The sequence below is a fragment of the Jaculus jaculus genome, chromosome 6 (genome assembly GCF_020740685.1).
Source record: "Jaculus jaculus isolate mJacJac1 chromosome 6, mJacJac1.mat.Y.cur, whole genome shotgun sequence".
Classification (NCBI taxonomy): Eukaryota; Metazoa; Chordata; class Mammalia; order Rodentia; family Dipodidae; genus Jaculus; species Jaculus jaculus.
The window spans coordinates 31,276,512-31,301,691 of NC_059107.1; the positions used below are offsets into that span (position 1 = coordinate 31,276,512).

General features: G+C 43.8%; 1 protein-coding gene and 1 pseudogene across 4 annotated transcripts; one reads left to right on the top strand and one right to left on the bottom strand.

The window, feature by feature from the left end:
• Positions 1-1,168: 1,168 nt before the first annotated feature.
• On the bottom strand, positions 1,169-24,876 carry Kiaa1191 (KIAA1191 ortholog). Of its 4 annotated transcripts, XM_004665027.2 has the most exons (9): positions 24,695-24,876; positions 23,551-23,658; positions 23,240-23,326; positions 19,897-20,075; positions 18,760-18,886; positions 8,139-8,263; positions 3,688-3,794; positions 2,815-2,954; positions 1,169-2,713 (listed from the first exon to the last, which is right to left on the bottom strand). In XM_004665027.2, the coding sequence occupies exons 3-9, from the start codon at positions 23,265-23,267 to the stop codon at positions 2,505-2,507; spliced, it is 915 nt and encodes a 304-aa protein (XP_004665084.1). In that variant the 5' UTR covers positions 23,268-23,326; positions 23,551-23,658; positions 24,695-24,876; the 3' UTR covers positions 1,169-2,504. The 4 variants fall into 4 exon arrangements, with proteins under 4 accessions (XP_004665084.1, XP_045007907.1, XP_045007908.1 ...); XM_045151972.1 differs by lacking the exon at positions 23,551-23,658; XM_045151973.1 differs by lacking the exon at positions 23,240-23,326.
• Positions 15,205-15,656, top strand: LOC101604495 (annotated as a pseudogene).
• Positions 24,877-25,180: the final 304 nt, after the last annotated feature.

The window sequence follows — 25,180 nt, forward strand, 5'->3', positions numbered from 1 at the left end:
CTTAAGTGTTTTGAATGCCAAGTCCCCAGCTGATGGCAATTTGGGAATTGAATCCTCCTGGAGGCAGTGTATTGTTGGGGGCAGATTTATGGGTGTTATAGCCAGCTTCCTCTTGCCAGTGTCTGGCACACACTCCTGTAGTGTTGTCCATCTGATGTTAGCCAGAAGGTGATATTTACCCTCTGCTCATGCCATCGTTTTCCCCTGCCATCATGGAGCTTCCCCTTGAGTCTGTAAGCCTAAATAAACCCTTTTTTCCCACAAGCTGCCCTTGGTCAGGTGTTTTCCACCAGCAATGTGAACCTGACTACAACAGTAAAGTTGGTACCAAGAAATGGTATCATTAATGCTTGAAACCTGACTGTGTGGTTTTGGACCTTAGATGCTGATTTTTCTAGAGAAATGTGGAAGGATTTTAGACCTTGGCCTAAGAGATTACTTGAAGTGCTGTGAGTACAGCTTGATGGACTATCCTGGTCAGAGTTGAAAGACCTGAATGCAGTGAGAACTATGGACTATGAGGTTTGGCTTGAGGGTGAGAAAGAGCTTTTCCTGGACTGGGCTAGCAGTTTGTGTGAGAGGCTTGCTGTTATGCCCATGTCCTGAGAAGTTGTGCAGGGTTGCATTGCATATAATTTTTTATTATTATTATTATTATTATTATTATTATTATTATTATTATTTATGGGCTGGGTACAAGTGCCTGAATTTTTTTACTTTGTGTATGCATACAGGCACACATATATGGAAGTCAGAGGACAGATACCTTGGGGTGTTGGTTCTCTCTTATTATCGTTTGGGTTTTTTGGGTTTTTTTTGAGGTAAGATCTGGTGATAGCCCAGGCTGACCTGGAATTCATTCTGTAGTCTCAGGTCAGGCTGGCCTCAAACTCATGGCGATCGTCCTACCTCTGCCTCCCAAGTGCTGAGATGAAAGGCGTGTGCCACCACACCTAGCTCAGAATGGCTATTCTTTTTTTGTTGCTTTCTAAGGTAGAGTCTCACTCTCACCCAGGCTGACCTGGAATTCACTACGTAGTGTCTCAGAATGGCCTTGAACTCATAGTAATCCTCCTACCTCTGCCTCCTAAATCCTAGGATTAAAGGCATGCACCACCACGCTCATCTCAGGATGGCTATTCTTAACAAGACAGAAAAGGTGTACACATTTGAGAAAGTAGTAAGGATTTTTATTGTCAATATAAGAGATATAACACAAATAAATTAATTTTTTGACAATTTTAGACTCCAGGGCTTCACTATGAGAAAAGTTAGCTCCTTATGTAAACAACATACTACCCCAAACAAAACCCAGCAAATATCAGACAGTCTGTTCAATATACATGGACATACATGTACAGTGATTAAAAGACAGTTTTTATTTCTTTTCTCAGTAAGAAGTGTTGCATAAGCTATGAGGCTCATTTTGGTAGAAAATGCTTTCTTGAAAATTTTTGAATTTTTCATCTATATTAAGTTCCAGGCCCTGACCTGGACAAAGAAATCAAAATAAGATGACACCAATTTCACATGGACTTTAATCTATAATCCAACCATCTTGTTTAAAAAAATTAATGATAATAACAACACCCATGAGCTAAGGGTGGTACTCAGTGGTTCAGCATACCCTGGGTTCAATTGCCAGTACTAAAGAAAATAAAAAATAGGATCCATTTACCAATACCAAATTAGTAGACTGAATTTTCCTCAGTTTTCGCCCTTAGGACTATTTCAACCGAATTGGACTTTTTTGTTTGTTTTTCCAAGGTAGGGTCTCACTCTAGTCCAGGCTGACCTGGAATTCACTATGCACTCCTACATTGGCCTCGAACTCACAGTGATCCTCCTACCTCTGCCTCCCAAGTGCTGGGATTAAAGGCATGCACCACCATGCCTGGCTAAATTGGATATTAAAGTGCAAGAGAATTACACAAGACTATACTGTTTGTTCTGTGACACATCAGCAGCCCTCCAACTGCAAACTCCACTGGCAGTAAGAGGCATACAGAGCTGGCTGCAGGATCAAGTGACCCATCAGGATGACCAAAAATCAGTTTAGAGAGAGGGTCTCTGGCTGGAAAGCAGGTCTTCGCTCCCATAGCTGACAAGGCCGGAGCATGTCAAGAGAGCCAGAGCAGTGCAGGTGGGTCAGTTCAGACCCCTGTGCCATGATTTGCTAATGCTCATGTATTGATCAGGTTAAAAAAATCAGGAAGACTCGTGCTGGAATAGTGTAACCATCATTTACCTAGGTAAACAAAGATCAAAGTTCTGGTCTAAGATGAGTGATATAAATTGGTCATGCGGTCCCCCAAACATTATCACGGACATTTTTCCCTCTAACTTGAAAACAATACAAAATGGTTTCTTTCACACAAGGACAAGCTTTGCACTAATGTTACTCAGAATTCAATTAGCCTCCATTTAAGAGGGTTTGAAAAAATATATCATTCCTATGTCAGAGCCAAGGTGAAGTAGGAGAGTCCTGGGATAGGATGCGCGTGCTAGAAGCCAGTGGGGGTGAGCACATTCAAGTCACGAGGCTTGAGATTATGGGTCCTCGGTGCTGGTTTCTTCCCTTCTACCACTGGGATGTCCATCTTGGGTGGCTTTAAGATGGCTGGATCTTCGGCCATTCGGGAGGCTTGGGCACGCATCAGCTCCATGGGAGAGGGTTTCTGGGCCCCTTTGTAGGTCTGGATGGTGAAGCCTCCTGCAGAAGCAAACCAGGGAACGTAAGGTCACAGCATCACCAGGGAGCACTTCTGCACAGTGTGGGCTGCGCTGCTTTCTTGCCTGAAGGAACTGTCTTACCAGAATCAGATTTCTGCAGCGGTCTTGGTCCAAAGAAGCTCCATTTATCTGATGAGTTCCCATCATTCCCGCTTCCAGGATCCATGGTGCTGAGATTTGAGCCAGGTAAGGCTGCGGAGGGACCAGAGGGGAACCAGCCTCTGGAACACAGAACAAAACACCTGATGCATCCCTGGCAACTTTGGTAAGTATCTCAGACCAAAAAAACAAGATTAGCACTTGTTTGCAAAACCTTACGGCCTGGCTTTGATTCCCCAGTACCCACATAAAGCCAGATGCTCTGAGTGCCCATACACATACATATATCCTCTCTTCTCTGTTTCTCTCATAAATAATAAATATTAACATTTTATTTATTTATGAAAGAGAAACAGAGAGGGCATGCCAGAGCCTGCAGCCACTGTAAATTCCAAACACATGTGCCACCTTGTGCACCTGGCTTACGTGGATACTGGGGAATCAAAGCCGGGTCTTTACACTTTTTACAGGCAAGCACCTTAACCACTAAGCCAAATCTCCAGCCGTAAGTAACTATTTAAAAAGAAGATTAGGGGCTGGTGAAATGGCCTAGTGGTTAAGGCATTTGCCTGCAAAGCCTAAGGACCCCTGGTTCAATTCCCCAGGACTCACATAAGCCAGATGCACAAGAGGGTGCATGCATCTGGAGATCATTTGCAGTGGTTAGAGGCCCTGGTGCACCCATTCTATCTGCCTCTCTCGCGTGCTTAAATAAATAAATAAAATATCATATGTATCTTAAAAAGAAGATTAGGAACTAGTGCCTCCAGTCGGAAACCACAGACTAGGCCCAAGCTTGTCTAAGCAGCGCTTTTCTGCAGCACACTGACTCTGAAGCATCTAGGAAGTACTCACCTGGATTTCTGCTTAGGGGACGAGTGAGGGGTGCTGCTCGGGGTGGACTGGGAAGAAGCAGGCTGCTGCTCTTCTTTCGTTCTCTCTCCACTCTGCAGCTTCAGCTTCTGTTTAGATGTAGGAGAGAGGCATTTGACAGAGATGTCATATACAAAACCTGGACACACACACTTCCGCTCCTGTCTTAACCTCAGGCACAAGGAAAAGCAGGGAGAATGATTTTAGGCCACATATTCTTTTCCTTTGGTAGGGCCAGGGAGATAGCTTAGCAGCTAAAGGTACTTGCTTGCAAAGCCTGCCAGCTGTGTTCAACTCCCCAGTACCCACCTAAAACGAGATGCACAAAGTGTCACAAACATCTAGAGTCCATTTGCAAGCTCTGGCACACCCACATATTCTCTTGCTCCTCTCTTGTGCGCCCTCCCTCCCTCTCTCTCCCTCTCTCTCTCAAAGTACTTTTCAAAAGAGATATATATATCCTTTGTTTTTACCATATTGGGTGAAACTTCATCATCCTAAGGAACTTTAGGCATTCTAAAACATCACAAGTTGTCTCTGTACCAAAAGCTGTTACTTTCAGGAAACTCGAGTCATTGAGTAGGAGAGTCTCAAGTTGCAAGCCTTTAGGGTCTTTTAAGCAGGCCTTGAACTCTCCCCTCACTGTGTCTTCCATAGGCATAACCCCTTCCCATCTCCGACTTTCAAAGCCAATCCTTTTTAGTGAAAATCTTCCTCTGGGGAACCTGCTCCATTCTCCCTCTTCTCTCCCATAACCAGCCACTCCTGAGCACTGGGAAAATGTCCCCAGCAGCAGTCAGGAGGCCTTTACAATACAGTTTGTCTGTTTTCCATGTGTGATATGCACTGCTTGGCCCAAGCTACATTCCAAATGATTGTGCTTGAATTTTCCACTCAACCAATCAATATGTGTAAGTTAGCAAAGTGCTACAAGATGGGGCTAGTTACATGAACACTTCAGTTATCCTCCAGTTCTACTCCTGTGACAGGATGTAAAAAGGAGCTGAGCAATTTCAAAGGGGAAAGTGGCGGGGGGGGGGGGGGAATTACCATGGGATATTTTTTTTATAATCATGTAAAATGCTAATAAAAAATTTTTTTAAAAAAAGGAGCTGAGCAACATTACCATTAAGAAGGTGACCTTGCCAGGCGTGGTGGTGCACACCTTTAATCCCAGCACTGGGGAGGCAGAGGTAGGAGGATCACCGTGAGTTCGAGGCCACCCTGAGACTCCATAGCGAATTCCAGGTCAGCCTGGGCTACAGAGAGACCCTACCTTGAAAAACCAAAAAACACACAAACAAAACAAAAAGAACAACAACTACAACTCAAATGGAATTCTGACTGACAACTGTCATGGAAGGCTTTTGGTCAAGTATCAAAGACTAATTGACAACGCTCCTCTCTGGAAGCATCTGTCTTGTCTGAAAGCTTAAATGGCCACCAGCCCAACATTAATCCCTCACAGCAACAGCTTTTAAACTTGGCCTGCACAAGAATCATGTGGAATGCTCATTACACAATGGAACCCATCCATGATGCCCTGAATCCCCACCCACAGGCCACCTGGTACACAGTCTCCCTTACAATGCTTTTTGTGCCCAAAGGCCTGTCACACACTCCAGAAGCCTGCAATATGATCTGTGGCCCTCAGCCTTGCTGACAGAAGGTAGTCCAGGTTTACTAGCTGTGTCTGTACCTCTGCCAGTTCACCCTGTCTCAGGAGAATCTGACTCCCTCAGACAGAGTCACTTGGGAATTGCTGAGCTCAGGGATTGTGATGGCTTGGGCCCTGGACCTCATCCTCTTTTCTATTTACCAAGTGAAGAGAACACTATCTACCCTAAGGGCTAATGTGAAAATTAAGTAGATGCAGGGGCTAGGCATGGTGGCACCATGCCTTTAATCCCAGCACTTGAGAGGCAGAACTATGAGTTCAAAGGCACCCTAAGATTACATAGTAAATTCCAGGTCAGCCTGGGCTAGAGAGAGACAATACCTAAAAAAAAAAAAAAAAAAAAAAAAAGATGCAAGGGCTTCATAACCATGCAGCATGATTCAGCACAAAGCAGTACTCTTGTTGGGTGTGGCGGGACACGCCTTTAGTGCCAGCACTCAGGCGGCTGAGGTAGGACTGCTGAGTTTGCAATCAGCCTGGGGCTACAGTGAGTTCCAGGTAAGTCTGGACTAGTGGGAGATCTTGCCTCAAGAACAAAAAAAGGGGCTGTCGCCGGGGCGTGGTGGCGCACGCCTTTAATCCCAGCACTAGGGAGGCAGAGGTAGGAGGATCACCATGAGTTCAAGGCCACCCTGAGACTACAGAGTTAATTCCAGGTCAGCCTGGACCAGAGTGAGACCCTACCTCGAAAAACCAAAAAAAAAAAAAAAAAAAAAAAAAAGGGGGGGCTGCAGAGATGGCTTAGCAGTTAAGGCCTTTGCCTGCAAAGCCAAAGGATCCAGGTTCGATTCTCCAGTACCCACATGAGCCAGATGCATAAGGGGAGGCATGCATCTGGAGTTCATTTGTGGTGGCTGGAGGCCGTGGTGTGTTCATTCTTTCCTTCTCTCTCTGTCTGCCTCTTTCTCTCTCTCAAATAAATAAATAAATATTTTTTTTAAGTGGTGGTCTCAAAAAGAAAGTCATTAGGAACTATTTTACTCATTAAAATTGTTTAGGCAAGAAGATCATGAGTTTGAGACCAGCAGTAACTACATAGCAAGACTCATCTGGAAAAGTTAGGGGTGGCTGAAAATGGTTATGCATACCTTTAATCCCAACACTTGGGAGGTAGAGGTAGGATTGTTGGGAGTTTGAGTTCCAAGTCTGCCTGGGCTACAATGAGACCCTACGTCAAAAATAACAAGAGCCAAGTGGGGGGGGGGGGGAGGGACGGAATTAACACGGGATTTTTTTATAATCACGGAAAATGCTAATAAAATTTTTAAAAAATAAAATAAAAATAAATAATAATAATAATAAAAGCCAGGCGTAGTGGCGCATGCCTTTAATCCCAGCACTACGGAGGCAGAGGTAGGAGGATCACTGAGGGTTTGAGGCCACCCTGAGACTACATAGTGAATTCCAGGTCAGCCTGAGCCAGAGTGAGATCCTACCTCAAAAAACCAAAACAATAACAATAGTAATAACAGAGATAGAAAAATGGCTAAGTGGTTAAGGCTTTTGCCTGCAAAACCAAAGGACCCAGGTTCAATTCCCCAGGACCCATGTAAGGCAGATGCACAAGGGGGTGCACACATCTGGAGTTCATATGCAGCAACTGGAGGCCTTGGTGCGCCCATTCTCTCCCTCCCAATCCCCCCCCCTCTCTCCCTCTCTTCCTGCCTATTTCTCTCTCAAATAAATAAAATAAAATATTTTTTAAAAATAGAAAAATAACAAAAGGTATAAGCTGGGTATGGGCATGGTAGTACACACATTTAATCCCAAAACTCAGAGGCAGGAATAGGAGTGCTGTCACAAGTCCAAGGCCAGCCTGGGTCTACAAATACAAAGTGAGTTCCAATTCAGCCAGTCTACATAGAGAGACCCTGTCTCAAGTAAATAGGTAATAAGTAATTAAGTAATTGAACACAGGGGTGTGGGAAAGTGGCTCAATGGGTAACAGTGCTTGTGCAAAGCATCAGAACCTGGGTTTCATTCCAGCACTCACATAAGAGGCAGGGTATGGCTGTGCACACCTGTAACCCCAACACTGACAGGGGGAATTCTTATCACTGGCATTCACGAGTCAGCCAGTCTATCAGCAAGCTCCAGGTATACAGGTATGCCTCAAGAAAATAAGTTTGAACAATGATTGAAATGGGGAGGTAATATGATGGAGAATGGAATTTCAAAGGGGAAAGGGGGGGGATATTACCATGGGATAATTTTTTTATAACCATGGAAAATGTTAATAAAAATTAAATAAATAAATAAATACTTTTTTAAAAAGTTTGAATAGACATAGAGGACATCTGACAGCCTTGGCACATGAGCCATGCACATATACATGCATAAGCCATGTGCACACACATACACCAAAAACAACCCAAGTCAAATACACAGCATGATGATGCTATCCAGCCAACTGTCCCTTCTCCCTCCCTCATACTCATCAACCTGGAAAACAACCCACGTCTGTCTTATAGTTCACAAGGTTCTCACACTTCATTTGTGAGCTGAGACCCCAGGATCCTTGTACATAGGACCAAGCAAAACTCACTTTACAGACTTGCAAGTGAACAAAATCTGAAGCCAAGAGCTCTAGAGCCTCCAGCCAGGAGACACCACAGGAGGACTAAACCAGCCTTCTCTTCCCACCATTCTCCACAGCTACCAGGCAGCTAAGCTAGTGGCTTCGAAACTGCAGCCATATTTCAAGCTGTGAAAGGTAAGGGTTTTATTTTTGCAAAGTCCCGAAGGACAAGCTTACATGGAGTGCTTCTGCCACTCGGAGGTACTTGGTCTCCTCAGTGGTGAGGCCTTTGTGGGGGGTGTATCCAGCATCTCTCAGCCCTGCCTGTTGTTCAAAACGTTGGATGCTCTCCTGAGTCTGTTCTGGAAATAGAGGAGATTACAGTCATTGTCCATTCCCTTGAACCCATTACAAGCCAGGGAGGACATGCTGATATCCACCGTTCCCCTAGAGGCAGATCACACTGATGAGTGGGAGTGTTAAAAGAAGAGTAGACAGGAATTCTAAACACACAAATGTTCCCTTACAAGTGAACTCTGCACTGGAGAGATGGCTTAGTGGTTAAAGTATTTGCCTGCAAAACCAAAGGACCCAGATTCTATTTACCAGGACCCACGTAAGCCAGATGCATAAGGGGGCACAAGCATCTGGAGTTTGTTTGCCGTGGCAAGAGGCCCTGGCATGCCCATTCCCTCTCTCTCTCTCTCTCTCTCAAATAAATAAATTTAAAAAATAAAAAAAAAAAGGAGTCCTCCCTCACACCACACTCAAAAGCAGTGAAGGACCCAGGTTCTATTCCCCAGTGCCCACATAGACCCAAATGCACAAACAAGGTGGCACAGGCATCTGAAGTTTGTTTGCAGTGGTTGGAGGCTATGGCATGCCCATTCATTCTCTCAGTATTTCAGTATCTCTCTCTAATAAATAAAAATATTTAATTTTTTTAAAAAAAGCAACAATTGGGATGGAGGGATGACTTAGTGGTTAAGGCATTTGTCTACAAAGCCAAAAGACTGAGGTTTGATTTCCCAAGACCCACATAAGCCAGATGCACAAGGTGGCACATGTGTCTGGAGTTCGTTTGCAGTGCTGGAGGCCCTGGCACATCCATTCTCTCTCTCTCTCTCATTCTCTCTCTCGCTCCCTCAAATAAATAAAGCAAAAAAAAAAAAAAAAAAAAGCAATAATTAAAAGTACCTTCTTACAAAGCCTGTCCATCCAGGTTTGGTTACCAGTGAATACCCATATAAAACCATAAAGCCAGATGCACAAAGTAATGCATGTATCTGGAGTTTGTTTGCAGTAGCCAGAGGCCCTGCTGCTTTTTCTCTCTCTCTGTCATAGATAAATAAAAAAACAAGATCAAAAACTGGACATGGTGGCATGCACCTTTAATCCCAGCACTCAGGAGGCAGAGGTAGGAGGATTGCCATGTGTTTGAGGCCACCCTGAGACTACATAGTGAATTCCAAGTCAGCCTGGGCTCTAGGTATACAGGTATGCCTCAAGAAAATAAGTTTGAATAGACATAGAGGACATCGGACAGCCTTGGCACATGAGCCATGCATATATACATGCATAAGCCATGAGCACACACATACACCAAAAAAACCCAAGTCAAATACACAGAATAATAATGCTATCCAGCTCTAGCCTGGTCTAGAGCAAGACCGTACCTGAAAAAAAAAAAAAAAAAAAAAAGAATAAAAAAAGTAGGTTGTTCTAAAGGGATACTGAAGAAATATTACCTCCTCTCAAGACACTATGACATCTTTGCATTTAAAAACACAACACAGGTCCTGAGACATGGCTTAGTGGTTAAGCACTTGCCTGTGAAGTCTAAGGACCCTGATTCAAGGTTTGATTCCCCAAGACCCACGTAAGCCAGGTGCACAAGGGGGCACATGCATCTGGAGTTCGCTTACAGTGGTGCCCATTCTCTCTCTCTCTGCCTCTTTCACTCTCTCTGTCTGTCGATCTCAAATAAATAAATAAACAGCATAGCTGGGCATGGTGGCACACACCGTTAATCCCAGCACTCAGGAGGCAGAGGTAAGGAGGACAGCCATGAGTTCAAGGCCACCCTGAGACTACATAGTGAATTCCAGGTCAACCTGGGCTAAACTGAGACCCTACCTCAAAAAAATGCAATCCCTATCAAAATTCCAAAGGCATTCTTCATGGAAATAGAAAAAACAATCCAAAAATTCATTTGGAATCACAAAAAACCTCGAATATCTAAAATAATACTGAGCAACAAAAATAAGGCTGGTGGTATCACCATACCTGATTTTAACCTATACTACACAGCCATAGTAACAAAAACAGCATGGTACTGGCACAAAAACAGACATGTAGATCAGTGGAACAGAATAGAGGACCCAGATGTAAGCCCAAGTAGCTATAGCCACCTGATATTCGATAAAAATGCCAAAAATACTCATTGGAGAAGAGACAGCCTCTTCAGCAAATGGTGTTTTGAAAACTGGATAAATATCTGCAGAAGGATGAAAATAGATTCTTCTCTCTCGCCATGCACAAGAATTAAGTCCAAATGGATTAAAGACCTTAACATCAGACCGGAAACTTTGAAACTGCTAGAGGAAAAAGTAGGGGAACCCCTTCAACATATTGGTCTTGGCAAAGACTTTCTGAATACAACCCCAATTGCTCAGGCAATAAAACCACAGATTAACCACTGGGACCTAATGAAATTACAAAGATTTTGCACCGCAAAGGACACAGTGAAAAAAGCAAAGAGGCAACCTACAGAATGGGAAAAAATCTTCGCCAGCTATATATCTGATAGAGGATTAATATCTAGGATATACAAAGAACTCAAAAAGTTAAATAATAAGGAATCAAACAAGCCAATCAAAAAATGGGCTATGGAGCTAAATAGAGAGTTCTCAAAGGAAGAAATACGAATGGCATATAAGCATCTAAAAAAATGTTCTACGTCACTAGTCATCAGGGAAATGCAGATTAAAACTACATTGAGATTCCATCTCACTCCTGTCAGATTGGCCACCATCATGAAAACAAATGATCATAAATGTTGGCGGGGATGTGGAAAAAAAGGAACCCTTCTGCACTGCTGGTGGGAATGCAATCTGGTCCAGCCATTGTGGAAAACAGTGTGGAGGTTCCTAAAGCAGCTAGAGATTGATCTACCATATGACCCAGCTATAGCGCTCCTAGGCATATATCCAAAGGACTCATCTCATTTCCTTAGAAGTACATGCTCAACCATGTTTATTGCTGCTCAATTTATAATAGCTGGGAAATGGAACCAGCCTAGATGTCCCTCAACAGATGAGTGGATAATGAAGATGTGGCACATTTATACAATGGAGTTCTACTCAGCGGTAAAGAAAAATGAAGTTATGAAATTTGCAGAAAAATGGATGGACCTGGAAAGTATTATACTAAGTCAGGTAACCCAGGCCCAGAAAGCCAAGCGCCACATGTTCTCTCTCATATGTGGATCCTAGCTACAGATGACTGGGCTTCTGCGTGAGAATGAAAATACTTAGTAGCAGAGGCCAGTAAGTTGAAAAGGAGACATAAAGGGTGGAGAAAGGAAGGGAGGAGGATACTTAATAGGTTGATATTGTACATATGTAATTACAATGATTGTAATGGGGAGGTAATATGATGGAGAATGGAATTTCAAACGGGAAAGTGTAGGGGTGGGGAGGGAGGGAATTACCATGGGATATATTTTATAATCATGGAAAATGTTAATAAAAATTTAAAAAAAAACCAAAATTAATTAATGTAATTAAAAACAGCACAGGACTGATCAAAACCTACAGCCATGTAACAGGATACAAAGTAAATACACAGAAGTCAGTAGCCTTCATATATGCTAACAACAAACACACAGAGGATGAAATCAGAGAATCACTCCCATTCACAATTGCAACAAAAAAAAAATAAAAGTACCTTGGAATAAACCTAACAAAGGAAGTAAAGAATCTCTACAATGAGAACTTTAAAACACTCATGCATGAAATTGCAGAAGACACTAGAAAGTGGAGTAACATCCCTTGTTCCTGGATTGGAAGAATCAATATTGTAAAAATGGCAATCTTACCTAAAGCAATCTACACATTTAATGCAATCCCTATCAAAATTCCAAAGGCATTCTTCATGGAAATAGAAAAAACAATCCAAAAATTCATTTGGAATCACAAAAAACCTCGAATATCTAAAATAATACTGAGCAACAAAAATAAGGCTGGTGGTATCACCATACCTGATTTTAACCTATACTACAGAGCCATAGTAACAAAAACAGCATGGTACTGGCACAAAAACAGACATGTAGATCAGTGGAACAGAATAGAGGACCCAGATGTAAGCCCAAGTAGCTATAGCTGATATTCGATAAAAATGCCAAAAATACTCATTGGAGAAAAGACAGCCTCTTCAGCAAATGGTGTTGGGAAAACTGGATATATATCTGCAGAAGGATGAAAATAGATTCTTCTCTCTCGCCATGCACAAGAATTAAGTCCAAATGGATTAAAGACCTTAACATCAGACCTGAAACTCTAAAATTGCTAGAGGAAAAAGTAGGGGAACCCCTTCAACATATTGGTCTTGGCAAAGACTTTCTGAATACAACCCCAATTGCTCAGGCAATAAAACCACAGATTAATCACTGGGACCTCATGAAATTACAAAGATTTTGTACTGCAAAGGACACAGTGAAAAAAGCAAAGAGGCAACCTACAGAATGGGAAAAAATCTTCACCAACTATATATCAGATAGAGGATTAATATCTAGGATATACAAAGAACTCAAAAAGTTAAATAATAAGGAATCAAACAAGCCAATCAAAAAATGGGCTATTGGGTTGGAGAGATGGCTTAGCGGTTAAGCGCTTGCCTGTGAAGTCTAAGGACCCCGGTTCGAGGCTCGGTTCCCCAGGTCCCACGTTAGCCAGATGCACAAGGGGGCGCATGCGTCTGGAGTTCCTTTGCAGAGGCTGGAAGCCCTGGCGCACCCATTCTCTCTCTCTTCCTCTATCTGTCTTTCTCTCTGTGTCTGTCGCTCTCAAATAAATAAATAAATAATTTTTAAAAAATGGGCTATGGAGCTGAATAGAGCATTCTCAAAGGAAGAAATACAAATGGCATATAAGCATCTATACAAATGTTCTACGTCACTAGTCATCAGGGAAATGCAGATTAAAACTACATTGAGATTCCATCTCACTCCTGTCAGATTGTCCACCATCATGAAAACAAATGATCATAAATGTTGGCGGGGATGTGGAAAAAAAGGAACCCTTCTACACTGCTGTTGGGAATGCAATCTGGTCCAGCCATTGTGGAAAACAGTGTGGAGGTTCCTAAAACAGCTAAAGATTGATCTACCATATGACCCAGCTATAGCACTCCTAGGCATATATCCAAAGGACTCATCTCATTTTCTTAGAAGTACGTGCTCAACCATGTTTATTGCTGCTCAATTTATAATAGCTGGGAAGTGGAACCAGCCTAGATGTCCCTCAACTGATGAGTGGATAATGAAGATGTGGCACATTTATACAATGGAGTTCTACTCAGCGGTAAAGAAAAATGAAGTTATGAAATTTGCAGAAAAATGGATGGACCTGGAAAGTATTATACTAAGTGAGGTAACCCAGGCCCAGAAAGCCAAGCGCCACATGTTCTCTCTCATATGTGGATCCTAGCTACAGATGATTGGGCTTCTGCGTGAGAATGAAAATACTTAGTAGCAGAGGCCAGTAAGTTAAAAAGGAGATAAAAAGGGAAGAGAAAGGAAGGGAGGAGGGTACTTAATAGGTTGATATTGTATATATGTAAGTACAATAATTGAGATGGGGAGGTAATATGATGGAGAATGGAATTTCAAAGGGGAAAGTGTCAGGGGGGAGGGAGGGAATTACCATGGGATATTTTTTTATAATCATGGAAAATGTTAATAAAAATTTAAAAATTAAAAAAAAAAAACAGCACAGGAATGGGGAGATGGCTCAGTGGTTAAAGGTGCTTATTTACAAAGCCTGCCGGCCCCGGTTCAATTCCCCATCCACCCACATTAAGCCAGATGGGCATTCTTTCTTTTTTAAGATATTTTAATTTATATTTATTTATTTGAGACAGAGAGAAGGAGGAAGAGAGAGAGAGAGAATGGGTGTGCCAGGGCCTTTAGCCACTGCAAACAAACTCCAGACACATGTACCACCATGTGCATCTGGCTTGCTTGGGACCTGGAGAATTGACCCTGGGTCCTTAGACTATGCAGGCAAACGCCATAACTGCTAAGCCATCTCTCCAGCCTCAGAAGGGCATTCTTTTGCAGCAGCAAGAGACTCTGATATGCATACACGCGTACGCAAGCACATGCAGGTGCGCACACACATGCAAATAAATAAAAACAGCACACAGAGGGCAGGTGACATTCATACAAATTAAAATTACCAAGCTTCCTAAGAGAGACTACTCTTTCACAAAAACCTTTGCCAAATGTGAACATCACATTCACACTACCTGACACCAATGAACCATCCAGATTCACAGAACTAACTACCTGCCTTGAACTAACCCAGATCCCAAGTTTAAGTGTGAGTTACATGTCACTGTGCCTGGCCCAGTTGACACTCAATGTTCTTTTAGTCTGACCTGATTATTTCATAAGCCACCTTCACTATGGAATGAATGATATCTGAATTTTTGCCTAATATACAAATTTCATAATATATCTCTACATACAGGAATGTGGCAACCATGGACCCAAAGTCTCAATACCAGATGGACTTTATGTTTCGTCATTGCCCTTCTAGTAATACCTTTCCATCCAAAATAGAAACAAAGAAACCAGGCATGATGGCACATGCCTTTAATCCCAGTACTGGGGAGGCAGAGGTAGGAGGATCACTGTGAGTTTGAGGCCAACCTGAGAATACATAGTGAATTCCAGGTCAGCCTGGACTAGAAAGTGAGACCCTATCTGGAAAAAAATAAAAATGAAAAAAGAAACAAAAAAAAAATCACAAATACATCAAAAAAAATTTTAAGATTTTATTTTTATTTATTTATTAGAGACAGAGAGAGGGAGAGAGAGAGAGAGTGAGAATGGGCACACCAGGGACTCTAGCCACTACAAACTCTAGATGCATATGCCACCATGTGCATCTGGCTCACATGGGACCTGGAGAATCAAACCTGAGTCCTTAGGCTTCACAGGCATGCGCCTTAATTGCTTAGCCATCTCTCCAGCCCAAGTCTCTTTTTAAGCAGACGGACCACAGGGCTGCTGTGGAATATGTCAACCCTGGCCGGGAGGAAGCTCATGAGGAATTTTATGTGATTGCAAAAGGACCCACCTGTGAGGGTCAGGGGTACACCATCTGAAAACTACATTATACAGTGGGATGCAGTTGTATTTGGGCCAGAAGGGCTGCCCTTTGAAGATGTACTGGCACTTTTAAACTAGTAAAACAATTTTCTGAAGAATATCCAAATAAACTACCAACTGTTAGGTTTTTATACAAAATGTTTCATCCAAATGTGCATGCTGATGGTAGCATATGTTTAGATATCCTTCAGAATTGACGGAGTCCAACATATGATGTATCTTCTATAGTAACTTCAATTCAGTCTCTGTTGGATGAACCGAATCCAAACAGTCCCACCAACAGCCAGGCAGCGCAGCTTTATCAGGAAAATGAGAAAAGAGTTTTGGCCATTGTTGAACAAAGCTGGAATGATTCTTAATAGACAACTGGTCTGCCCATCTTTTCCATCACTGTGTATAATTTACCTCCCAGTAGAAAGACTAACAAATTTTAAGTGCCACAGGTTTTAAGGATTCTGCAGAGAAAAAAAGTCCTTCAATTTAGAACCTACAAATGCTTGTGTATCTTGATTAATGTACTTTTTTTTTTTTTTTCGGTTTTTTTGAGGTAGGGTCTCACTTTGGCCCAAGCTGACCTGGCATTCACTATGGAGTCTCAGGGTGGCCTCGAGCTCATGGTGATCCTCCTACCTCTGCCTCCTGAGTGCTGGGATTAAAGGCGTGCGCTGCCATGCCTGGCTTGATTAATGTACTTTTTATTGCATGGTGTGAAGTAATTTATTGCTGCATAAGTTTGTAATATTCCTGTTTGTATTTTTTCAAAGTGTATAATGTTGGTGTGGAGTTATGTTGAATACCTCATTTTTTAATTCTTTAGATTTTAAATTGGAGAAAAGCACTTCAAGTTTTTGGGGTTTTTTTTAATTTTTTATTTATTTATTTGAGAGCGACAGACACACAGAGAAAGACAGATAGAGGGAGAGAGAGACAATGGGCGCGCCAGGGCTTCCAGCCTCTGCAAACGAACTCCAGACGTGTGCACCCCCTTGTGCATCTGGCTAATGTGGGACCTGGGGAACCGAGCCTCGAACCGGGATCCTTAGGCTTCACAAGCAAGCGCTTAACTGCTAAGCCATCCCTCCAGCCCCAAGTTTTTTATATATGAATATTACATGTAAACCTGTTAAAATACGTAACTTCAGTGCAAAAAAAAAAGGTATTTTCAATATTAAGGAATTTAATGGAGCTGAGAAGATGGCTCATTGGTTAGATGCACTTGCTGCAAAGCCTGCATGTAGGCCTGGGTTCAATTCCTCAGCCACCCATGTAAAGGCAGACAGATATTCATTTGCAGCAGCAAGACACTGGTACATCCATACACATGGGCACACATAAATAAATAAAATTTTAAATAAAAGAAGGAATTTAATGAGTTATGGTACATCAATACTAGGATTTTAAATAAAGCTGTTTTTGTGGTTGTTTTATTTTTAGAGGTAGGATCTTGCTCTAGCCCAGGCTGACCTGGAATTCACTATATAGACTCAGGCTGGCCTTGAATTCACAGCAATCCTCCTACTTCTGCCTCCCTATAGTGCTGGATTAAAGGTGTGCACCGCCACGCCCAACTTGAAGCTGTATTTTTAAAATTAAAGACTAAAAACATCAAAAGTTCTTGGCATGTAAGAGGCAGGAGGCAGTGTGTGCATGGGTGTGTGTGTTTGTCTGTGTTTATGTTTAAATGGTTCTCCTATTCTTTAAAATAGCTCCTGGCAGGTGGCCCTTTCATCATCTGATCATATTTACAGCAGTCTCCGATGGCATGGGGCTGTCTCCAAAGGGAATTTCATCATTTGCAAGCACATTTTTTTAAGGTACACAGGCTTACTGGAGGACTCTGACGATTCCCTAGAATTACACAGCAATAAAAATATCTCTGTGGAAAAGCCGGGCGTGGTGGCATACACCTTTAATCCCAGCACTTGGGAGGCAGAGGTAGGAGGATCACCGTGAGTTCAAAGCCACCCTGAGACTACATAGTGAATTCCAGGTCAGCCTGAGCTAGAGTGAGACCCTACCTCGAAAAACAGCAAGAACTCTGACTTGCAGACAAGCAAACAAGGAGGACATCCAGGCACCTCACCCCTGGTACAAGCATTACAGCTAACACACAAGGCCACGTGTCCAATCACCGGTCACTTCCACTGAGGACGTCCAGGCACCTCACCCCTGGTACAAACATTATGGCTAACACACAAGGCTGTGTGTCTGATCACCGGTCACTTTTATCAAGGATGTCCAGCCACCTCACCCCTGGTACAAGCACTACGGCTAACACACAAGGCCGTGTGTCTGATCACCAGTCACTTCCATCGAGGACATCCGGGCACCTCACCCTTGGGACAAGCATTATGGCTAACACACAAGGCCGTGTGTCTGGTCACTGGTCACTTCCATCGAGGACGTCCAGGCACCTCACCCCTGGTACAAGCATTACAGCTAACACAAGGCCATGTGTCTGATCCCTAGTTACTTCCCACACTAACTACATTGGCCCTTAAGAAAGAAGAACTTGAGCCGGGCGTGGTAGCGCACGCCTTTAATCCCAGCACTCGGGAGGCAGAGGTAGGAGGATTGCCATGAGTTCAAGGCCACCCTGAGATGACAGAGTTAATTCCAGGTCAGCCTGGACCAGAGTGAGACCCTACCTCGAAAAACCAAAAAAAAAAAAAAAAAGAAAAAGAAAAGAAGAACTTTAGAAGGTTTTTTTTTTTAATTTGTTTATAAAAATGCCTGATCTCTTATTTGGCCTCATTAGAAACACCAATGATATTTTCTAGAACCTAAAAACATGTGAGGCTCCAAAGCCTGGTTCTCTTCCTGGTGGTTGACAACTTGGAGCTACTAAGTAAAACCAAATTTGGGGATGTGGCTCACAGGTAGAGCACTTACTTAGCATGCAAAAGGTCTTGAATCAGTACTGCCCATATATGTGTGTATGTGTGTGTGTGTGTGTGTATGTATGTATGTATGCATGTATATATATATATATACACACACACACACACACACACACACACACATATAGACATACATATGGAGAGAGAGAGAGAGACATATATTAACAAAAATGACAAAATGCTGAGACTACATAGTTAATTCCAGGTCAGCCTGTACCAGAGTGAGACCCTACCTCGAAAAACCAAAAAAAAAAAAAAAAAAAAAATGACAAAATGTTTAAATAGCTATGCGTGGTGGCACAGCACTCCAGAGACTGATGCAAGAGGTTTGCTACAAGTTCAAAGCCAGACACCAGACTGGAGTACACAGTAAGGCTCTATCTCAAAATAAATAAATAAATAAAAGTAAACTATATATATAAAGTGTGTGTGTGCACTGCGTACGCGCATACACGCATGTGTGTCTGCAAATCACCTCCAGCAGCTAGGGAAGCTGGGTAGGAGGAGGCCAAAGTTCTTTCCCATCCCATTTCACTCTCCACCAAGACTCAAGGGTGCTTACTTGTAATCAGAGAATTCATGATGACATGGGTAGCTTTAGCCTTCACCACAGGGACCTTGTCTGCACTGTCAGTGGCCGCTGATGGGGTCGCGGCATTGGGAGAGCCACTGGCCTCTCCTTCCTCCACCTGTTCAAGAGAGGTAAGGAAGCACTTGAGCAGGGCAGGGGAGTCACACACCTCAACACACGCCTTCAGGGAAGGAGTTACAAGTATTTTTAACCTGGGAAGTGAAGAACTACTTGGAAAGGGATGATAGTCACCTCCATTCAGTATCGATGGATACGTATCATCCATATGACGACACAGACTTTACAGGAGTAGCTTGAATTTGAAGCTCTGAAGCCTACCACCCTCCCAACCAATAAGAATACAGAAGAAACACTGAGCATAGTGGTGTACAGTCTTCCTGCACAGCTTCCTGTGTACTGGAGACACAGGTATGCACCACCAAGCCCAGTATTTCTTCTGTACTCTTATAAGCTTAGCAGGAGAAGTGATAGGGAAGAATGGAAATGTCAGGAAAATCCTACAGAAGGACTGGGAAGATGGCTCAGTGGTTAAAGGCACTTGCTTGCAGAGCCTGCCAACCTGAGTTCAATTCCCAAGCTGCCCACCTGCGCCAGATGGAAAAAAAAAAAGGTGCAAGCTTCTGGCATTCGTTTGCACAGGCAAGAGGCCCTGTACACACATGCAAATTAATTAACTTTAAAGTCTTACAGAAGAGATGAGTAGACTCACAAGCTTTGTTTGGCAAGGACAATGGGAGGGAGGACGAGAGGTTGGGATGGGATGGGATGGCACCTCATAGTCACCTGAGCACCGGGAAACAAACACTTGGAGCAGGATCTTAGTAACTTATGGGGCTAGGTGACTGGGAGGAGGCAGACAAGACCTCGTGAAGAACTTGGATCCTACAGTTCAAAAGCCTGGACTTGCGATGGGGGAAGTAGGGTACAGGAGTGCAGAAGACATGACTGCCCCTGTTTTGAATTTTTAAGATGGTGCAGAGAGCAGACGAGGGAGTGGTCACTGCCCAATGCTGTGGGTGGGCACAGGAGCCACTGGAGGCTTCTGGAGCAGGTATCGGAGAACAAAGGAGGGTGAGTCTGCCAGAAGCAGTGGTCTGGGTCAGGTACCTTGGCAAGGTGCTGATACTTGCGCTCTGGAATCACTGGCTTCCAAGGGATGCCGCCCATGTCCGATGGAGGAGGAGTCATGGGCGCAGGGTCGTCGAGGGCATCATCATAGCTGAATGCCCGGCGGCACATCCCGATGGGCAGGGACATCTTGCCTAGAGGCCCACTAGGCCCAAGAGCTAAGAACAGAGACACCTGTCAACATGGGTTTTGCAACTGACTATACTAGTAGCTTTAAATTAACCTGCAGGCAGGACAGCTCTGAGACTTACTCTGGGATGCAAGCACAGCTTATTTGGCCCAGTTAACCCATTCGAGGGAAGGGAGCCGTACTAATTTCTTCCTCTACTCTAACGTACTGGATTCTACACTTAACCTTCTGAGTGACTTTGGGGGTTTTTTGTTTGTTGTGTTTTGTTTGTTGAGTCTTGCTATGTAGCCCTGGCTAGCTGATACTGACTATGTAGCTGGACCACACTGGCCTCAAACTCCAGCAATCCTCCTGCTGGATTCCAGGTGTGCACCACCACACCAGGCCATTGAGATTAAGGAATCTCAAGTTTAAATTTACCAAAGAAAAGTCATGTGGTTTCAAGAACAATGTGGAATGAAAGCGCACACCTATCGCATTTCAAATTTCATATGTGGTTATGCTACGTAAGCCGTCTTGACCACAGTGGTGAAGTTCTCAACTGATGTAAGACTGAGGAGAAAATGAGGTCCTTGAGGATATCTTGTTGTCCTTGCCCCCTCCCCATCCTGGGAGACAGGGTCTCTCACCTCAGCTCAAGATGCTTCTGCCTCAGCCTCCCAAGGGCTAGGACCGCAGGTGTGTGGTACCACACCTGCCACTGTTCTCTCGGAGAGATGAAGAAATGATCTCCCCAGTGGTGAACCAATTTGCCTAAATTCACACACACAGAAACAGCTAGCTCAGGCTTGATCAAGGTCTGACAGCAAACCCTCTGCCTTCCACGCCTCGCCCATGAGAACAGCTCTAAGACGAGTACTTAGGACAGTATGTCGAATGTCATCATTTCTAGTTCTGGATGATTTAAACATTGCCACCCCAGACACTGTCGACAAGCACTCATAAAACACGGTCTGCTGATCCTGCCACGCCTGTCCACTAGAACTGACTGCCGGAACATTCTGTTGCAATACAGGCACCCTGCTTCAAGGACACTCTCAGCCCTGCCAGACCAGGGAGCAAGGTTCACTTGTTTGGTCTGCTAATCACGTCATGTCAGACCTAATGCCAGAACCTGCCTACAATGTGACATTTCCCCACTGTAAAAGTTACATAATCACACTCTCCAAGACAATGACCTGCCTGGCCGTCAACCAACAAAAGCTTCCTTTAAACAGCAAGGGGAACAAGCAGTGCCCATATGACTACTACTACTAATAATAATTACTAATATATCCAAGAGGATTATTGGCTGCCAGAGGCTAGGAAGAGAGGGCATGAGGTGTGACGGCTAACAGGCACAGCTTTCTTTCTGGGGTAAAGAAAATGCTCTGTGAGTATAGATTATTTTGATAGGTACATGACCTTGGGAATATACTAAGAGCCATTAAATTATCCACATCCAGTGGATGAATTTATGATATGCCCATTATATTTCCATTAAACAAGCACATAAGCGAGTAAAAATTACCTCACTCTTCATTCCTAATTCTCACTAAGCAAACATTCTTCTCATTTTCCAGTTCAGGAAACTGGTGTACAGCATAAGCAACTTGCCCAGAATCAGGATGCCAGTGAGCAGATAGATGTGAGGCAGACACCTAAGCCAGGGTGCACAACCTGAGCCAGCCCTCCATGCTCCCCACATGACAAAGCATTAGCCCAAAGCGCGAACACGATAGCGCCGGGTGCTTACAAGGAGTTCATGGTCATCCAGCAACAATGAAAGACAAACACACATGAGGGATGTGAGCAACAAGAACTGGGTCTGAATCCTATCAGGAGATGTGGCAGAGACGTCCATTAATCCGCTCAATGGGGAAACAACTGTTCACAACCATCTCAATGGCCTTCCTAAAAATAACCACGCTCAATCAGCTGCTATTTACCAGAAAATATATTCCTACCACGACAGACCAAAAATTTCTGAGCAGTCACTGCAGATTTAGCAACTTTTAACTCACATTTTCAAAAACTTGCTTAAACTTCATAGTAACTGTCAGAGACATGCACCAGGACTACCAAGAATCAGAAACTCAACAACTCAGACCTGATTGAAAAATCAAATTCCCAGGCTGCAGAGATGATGGTTTGGCGGTTAAGGCGCATGCCTGCAAAGCCTAAGGACCCTGGTTCGATTCTCCAGGTCCCATGTAAGCCAGATGCACATGGTGGCGCATGCGTCTGGAGTTCCTTTGCAGTGACTAGAGGCCCTGGTGCACCCATTCTCTCTCTAAAATATAAATAGATAATCTTTTAAAAAAAGTCACCTTCCTGGGCTGAAGAGATGGCTTAGTGGTTAAAGCATTTACCTGTGAATCCTAAGGACCCAGGTTCGATTTTCCAGGTCCTACATTAGCCAGATGCACATCATGGTGTATGCATATGGAATTGGTTTGCAGTGGCTAGAGGCCTTGGCGTGCCTATTCTTTCTCTTTCTCTCTCTCCACCCCTCTATCTCTAATAAATAAATAAATAAAACAATTTTGAAAAAAATTTAAATCACCTTCCCTTCTGGGAACAGTCCAAGAACAATCAAGGACTTCAGAAATACAGACATAACTGCCCAGCACACACCTAGAACTACTGCATGTTGCTGCAAACGTTTTCACACCTAGGTTCAATTTAGCATTAAGCCAGGCAAAGATCTCTATCCTATCCCTACAGTCCCCCAAAAAGGATAAATTTAATCACTCTAGCACATTTTATAAGAACTATACAACTCCGCAATTCTTATTATTTGGCACAAATAAGAATTCTCCTGATACAAAATAATACATTTGTCATACACTTTTGTGAAATGACTCTTCTCTCTTACATTAGGATTAACATGGGTTAACACTATGGCTGGTGTAATGATTAATGAGATTTTTTTTTTTTTTTTTTTTGAGGCAGGATCTCACTAGTCCAGACTGACCTGTAACTCACTCTGTGAACTCAGGCTGGCCTTGAACTCAACAGAGATCCTCCTACTACTTCAGCCTCAGTGCTGGAATAACAGGTGGAAGGCACCACGCCCAGCTATAATATTTAAAAAGATGACGACCTATTAAATCTAAGTAGTGGCGGAAAATAACTGTTAATGTAAAATGAGTTCTGTGCACCCTAGAACACAAAGGGCAAAGCATGACTTGACCAAAAAGAATTGTTTACCAGGCACTTCTGGTTGTCTTGAAGCCATTGAAAAACTGGGATCCAGATGGTCTTTCTATACAGAATTCGGAGATGAGTCCCTGACACCTAATAAAAATAACAAACGGCATTTTCTTACGGTCAACACCAAAGGACACTCCAGGGCCTTTTTTTAAGGAACACAGACTTATGGCTTGTTAACACGGTTGAAACACACACACACTCACATGAAGCAATGAGTCACAAACCTGCCCCCCAAAAGATAAAATCCAAGGGTTCACCATACCCATTAGCTGAGGGCAAAGCTAAGACCCTAGGTGAAAACACCTTACCACAGTGAAATGATGTTGCGACTATGCTGACAGACAGATGTTAATGAGCGACATTGTCCAGCGGCTGCAAATGAGCAAAGCTTCCCAGGAAGAATCCATCCAGAGGTTCTAATGACAACAAACAGCCAGCATTGGTATAGCTCTTCAGAGTCCACCAAAGGAGGTCCTCCACACTCACGTACTCCCCACTGATGGCTCGTTTCACGCTCTTCACTCAGTCACACGCTATGCAGCACGGCAGGGACGCTATTACTGTCTAATATTCACAGCATTTACATGAAACTTGTCTTTGTTTGGTTTTTCGAGGCAGGGTATCACTTTAGCCCAGGCTGACCTGGAATTCACTATGGAGTCTCAGGCTGGCCTCGAACCCAGAGCGATCCTCCTACCTGTATCTCCCAAGTGCTGGCATTAAAGGCTTGCGCCACTAAGCCTATCTGAAACTTGTCTTTTAACAGTTGAAGCCACACTGTAAAGCTGTATTAAAAAGGTATTATTTATCTCAAATGTTTGTTCAAGGCCATGGGCAAGTGGTCCTTCTGCAAGGCAGATAGGTAGCTTCATCCCATTTTACAGGGGAGTTAAAACAAGGCCTCCAAGAAAGTCAAATCACCCATGAAAAATATGATTGGGCCCAAAGAGTAAGCCAGTTTGTTCTTTACTGAAAGTGAAAATAAAAATACAGCCATCCTGGTGGTGGAGGGTACCCCTGACCCTTCCCCTTTCCCTCGATGTTCCCCCCCCCACACGTCTTTCCTTCGGGAAATACCAAACAAAGCCACTAGGATTTGAAAGGCCTGGTCAGACCCAATGGACTCTCCCACACCTTGAGGTTCACACTAAAGACAAGGCCAGATAACTGGCAGCATCCGAGGTGAGTGTAAGACATGGCAGGCATTACCCGTGTGGGATGTTAGGTTGTGACTCGAGATAGAAGCTCCGAGAGGGAGCCTCCAGAGGGAAGCACCAGTGGGGGACCCTGTGAGACATGGGGAGGTCCCCGCGGAGCTCCGAGCCGGGGTCAGGGTGAAGGGAAAAGCATGGAAGGATCCCCAACCCCAGCCTTCGTGGAAGGGCCGGGAGCGTGCCCTTCCAGATGGGCATCGGCTGATCCCAGGGAGCACCCAGGCCTGCCGACTGTCACCTGTTCTCCGGCTGCCGCCCTGCTGCCTGCGGCCCGAACTCCGGCACTAAAGAGGCTCCGAGAAGCCAAATCTCCCGAGAGGAAGCGGAGAAGTCCAGATCCGAGCCATCCTGAGAGCTGCTGCAACCGTAGCTACGCGCTCCACCGACCCCAGAGCGCTGCCAAGGGCCCCGGCACCCTGGATAATAAAACCTTCCGAGAACGCGTCGCATCGCGCGAGACTGGGATGGAGACCCTCGAAGCATGCTGGGAGTTGTAGTCCATGATCTGAAGGACCACATCCTCACTGCCTTTAGCTACCGTGCTGTTTGGGAGCTCCCAGAGTGAATCACAACAAACTTCGAAAGGATAAATCACCTTTTTTAAGACAATGATTTTTTTTAATTTTTATTTATTTATTTGAGAGCGACAGACACAGAGAGAAAGTCAGATAGGGGGAGAGAGAGAATGGGCGCGCCAGGGCTTCCAGCCTCTGCAAACGAACTC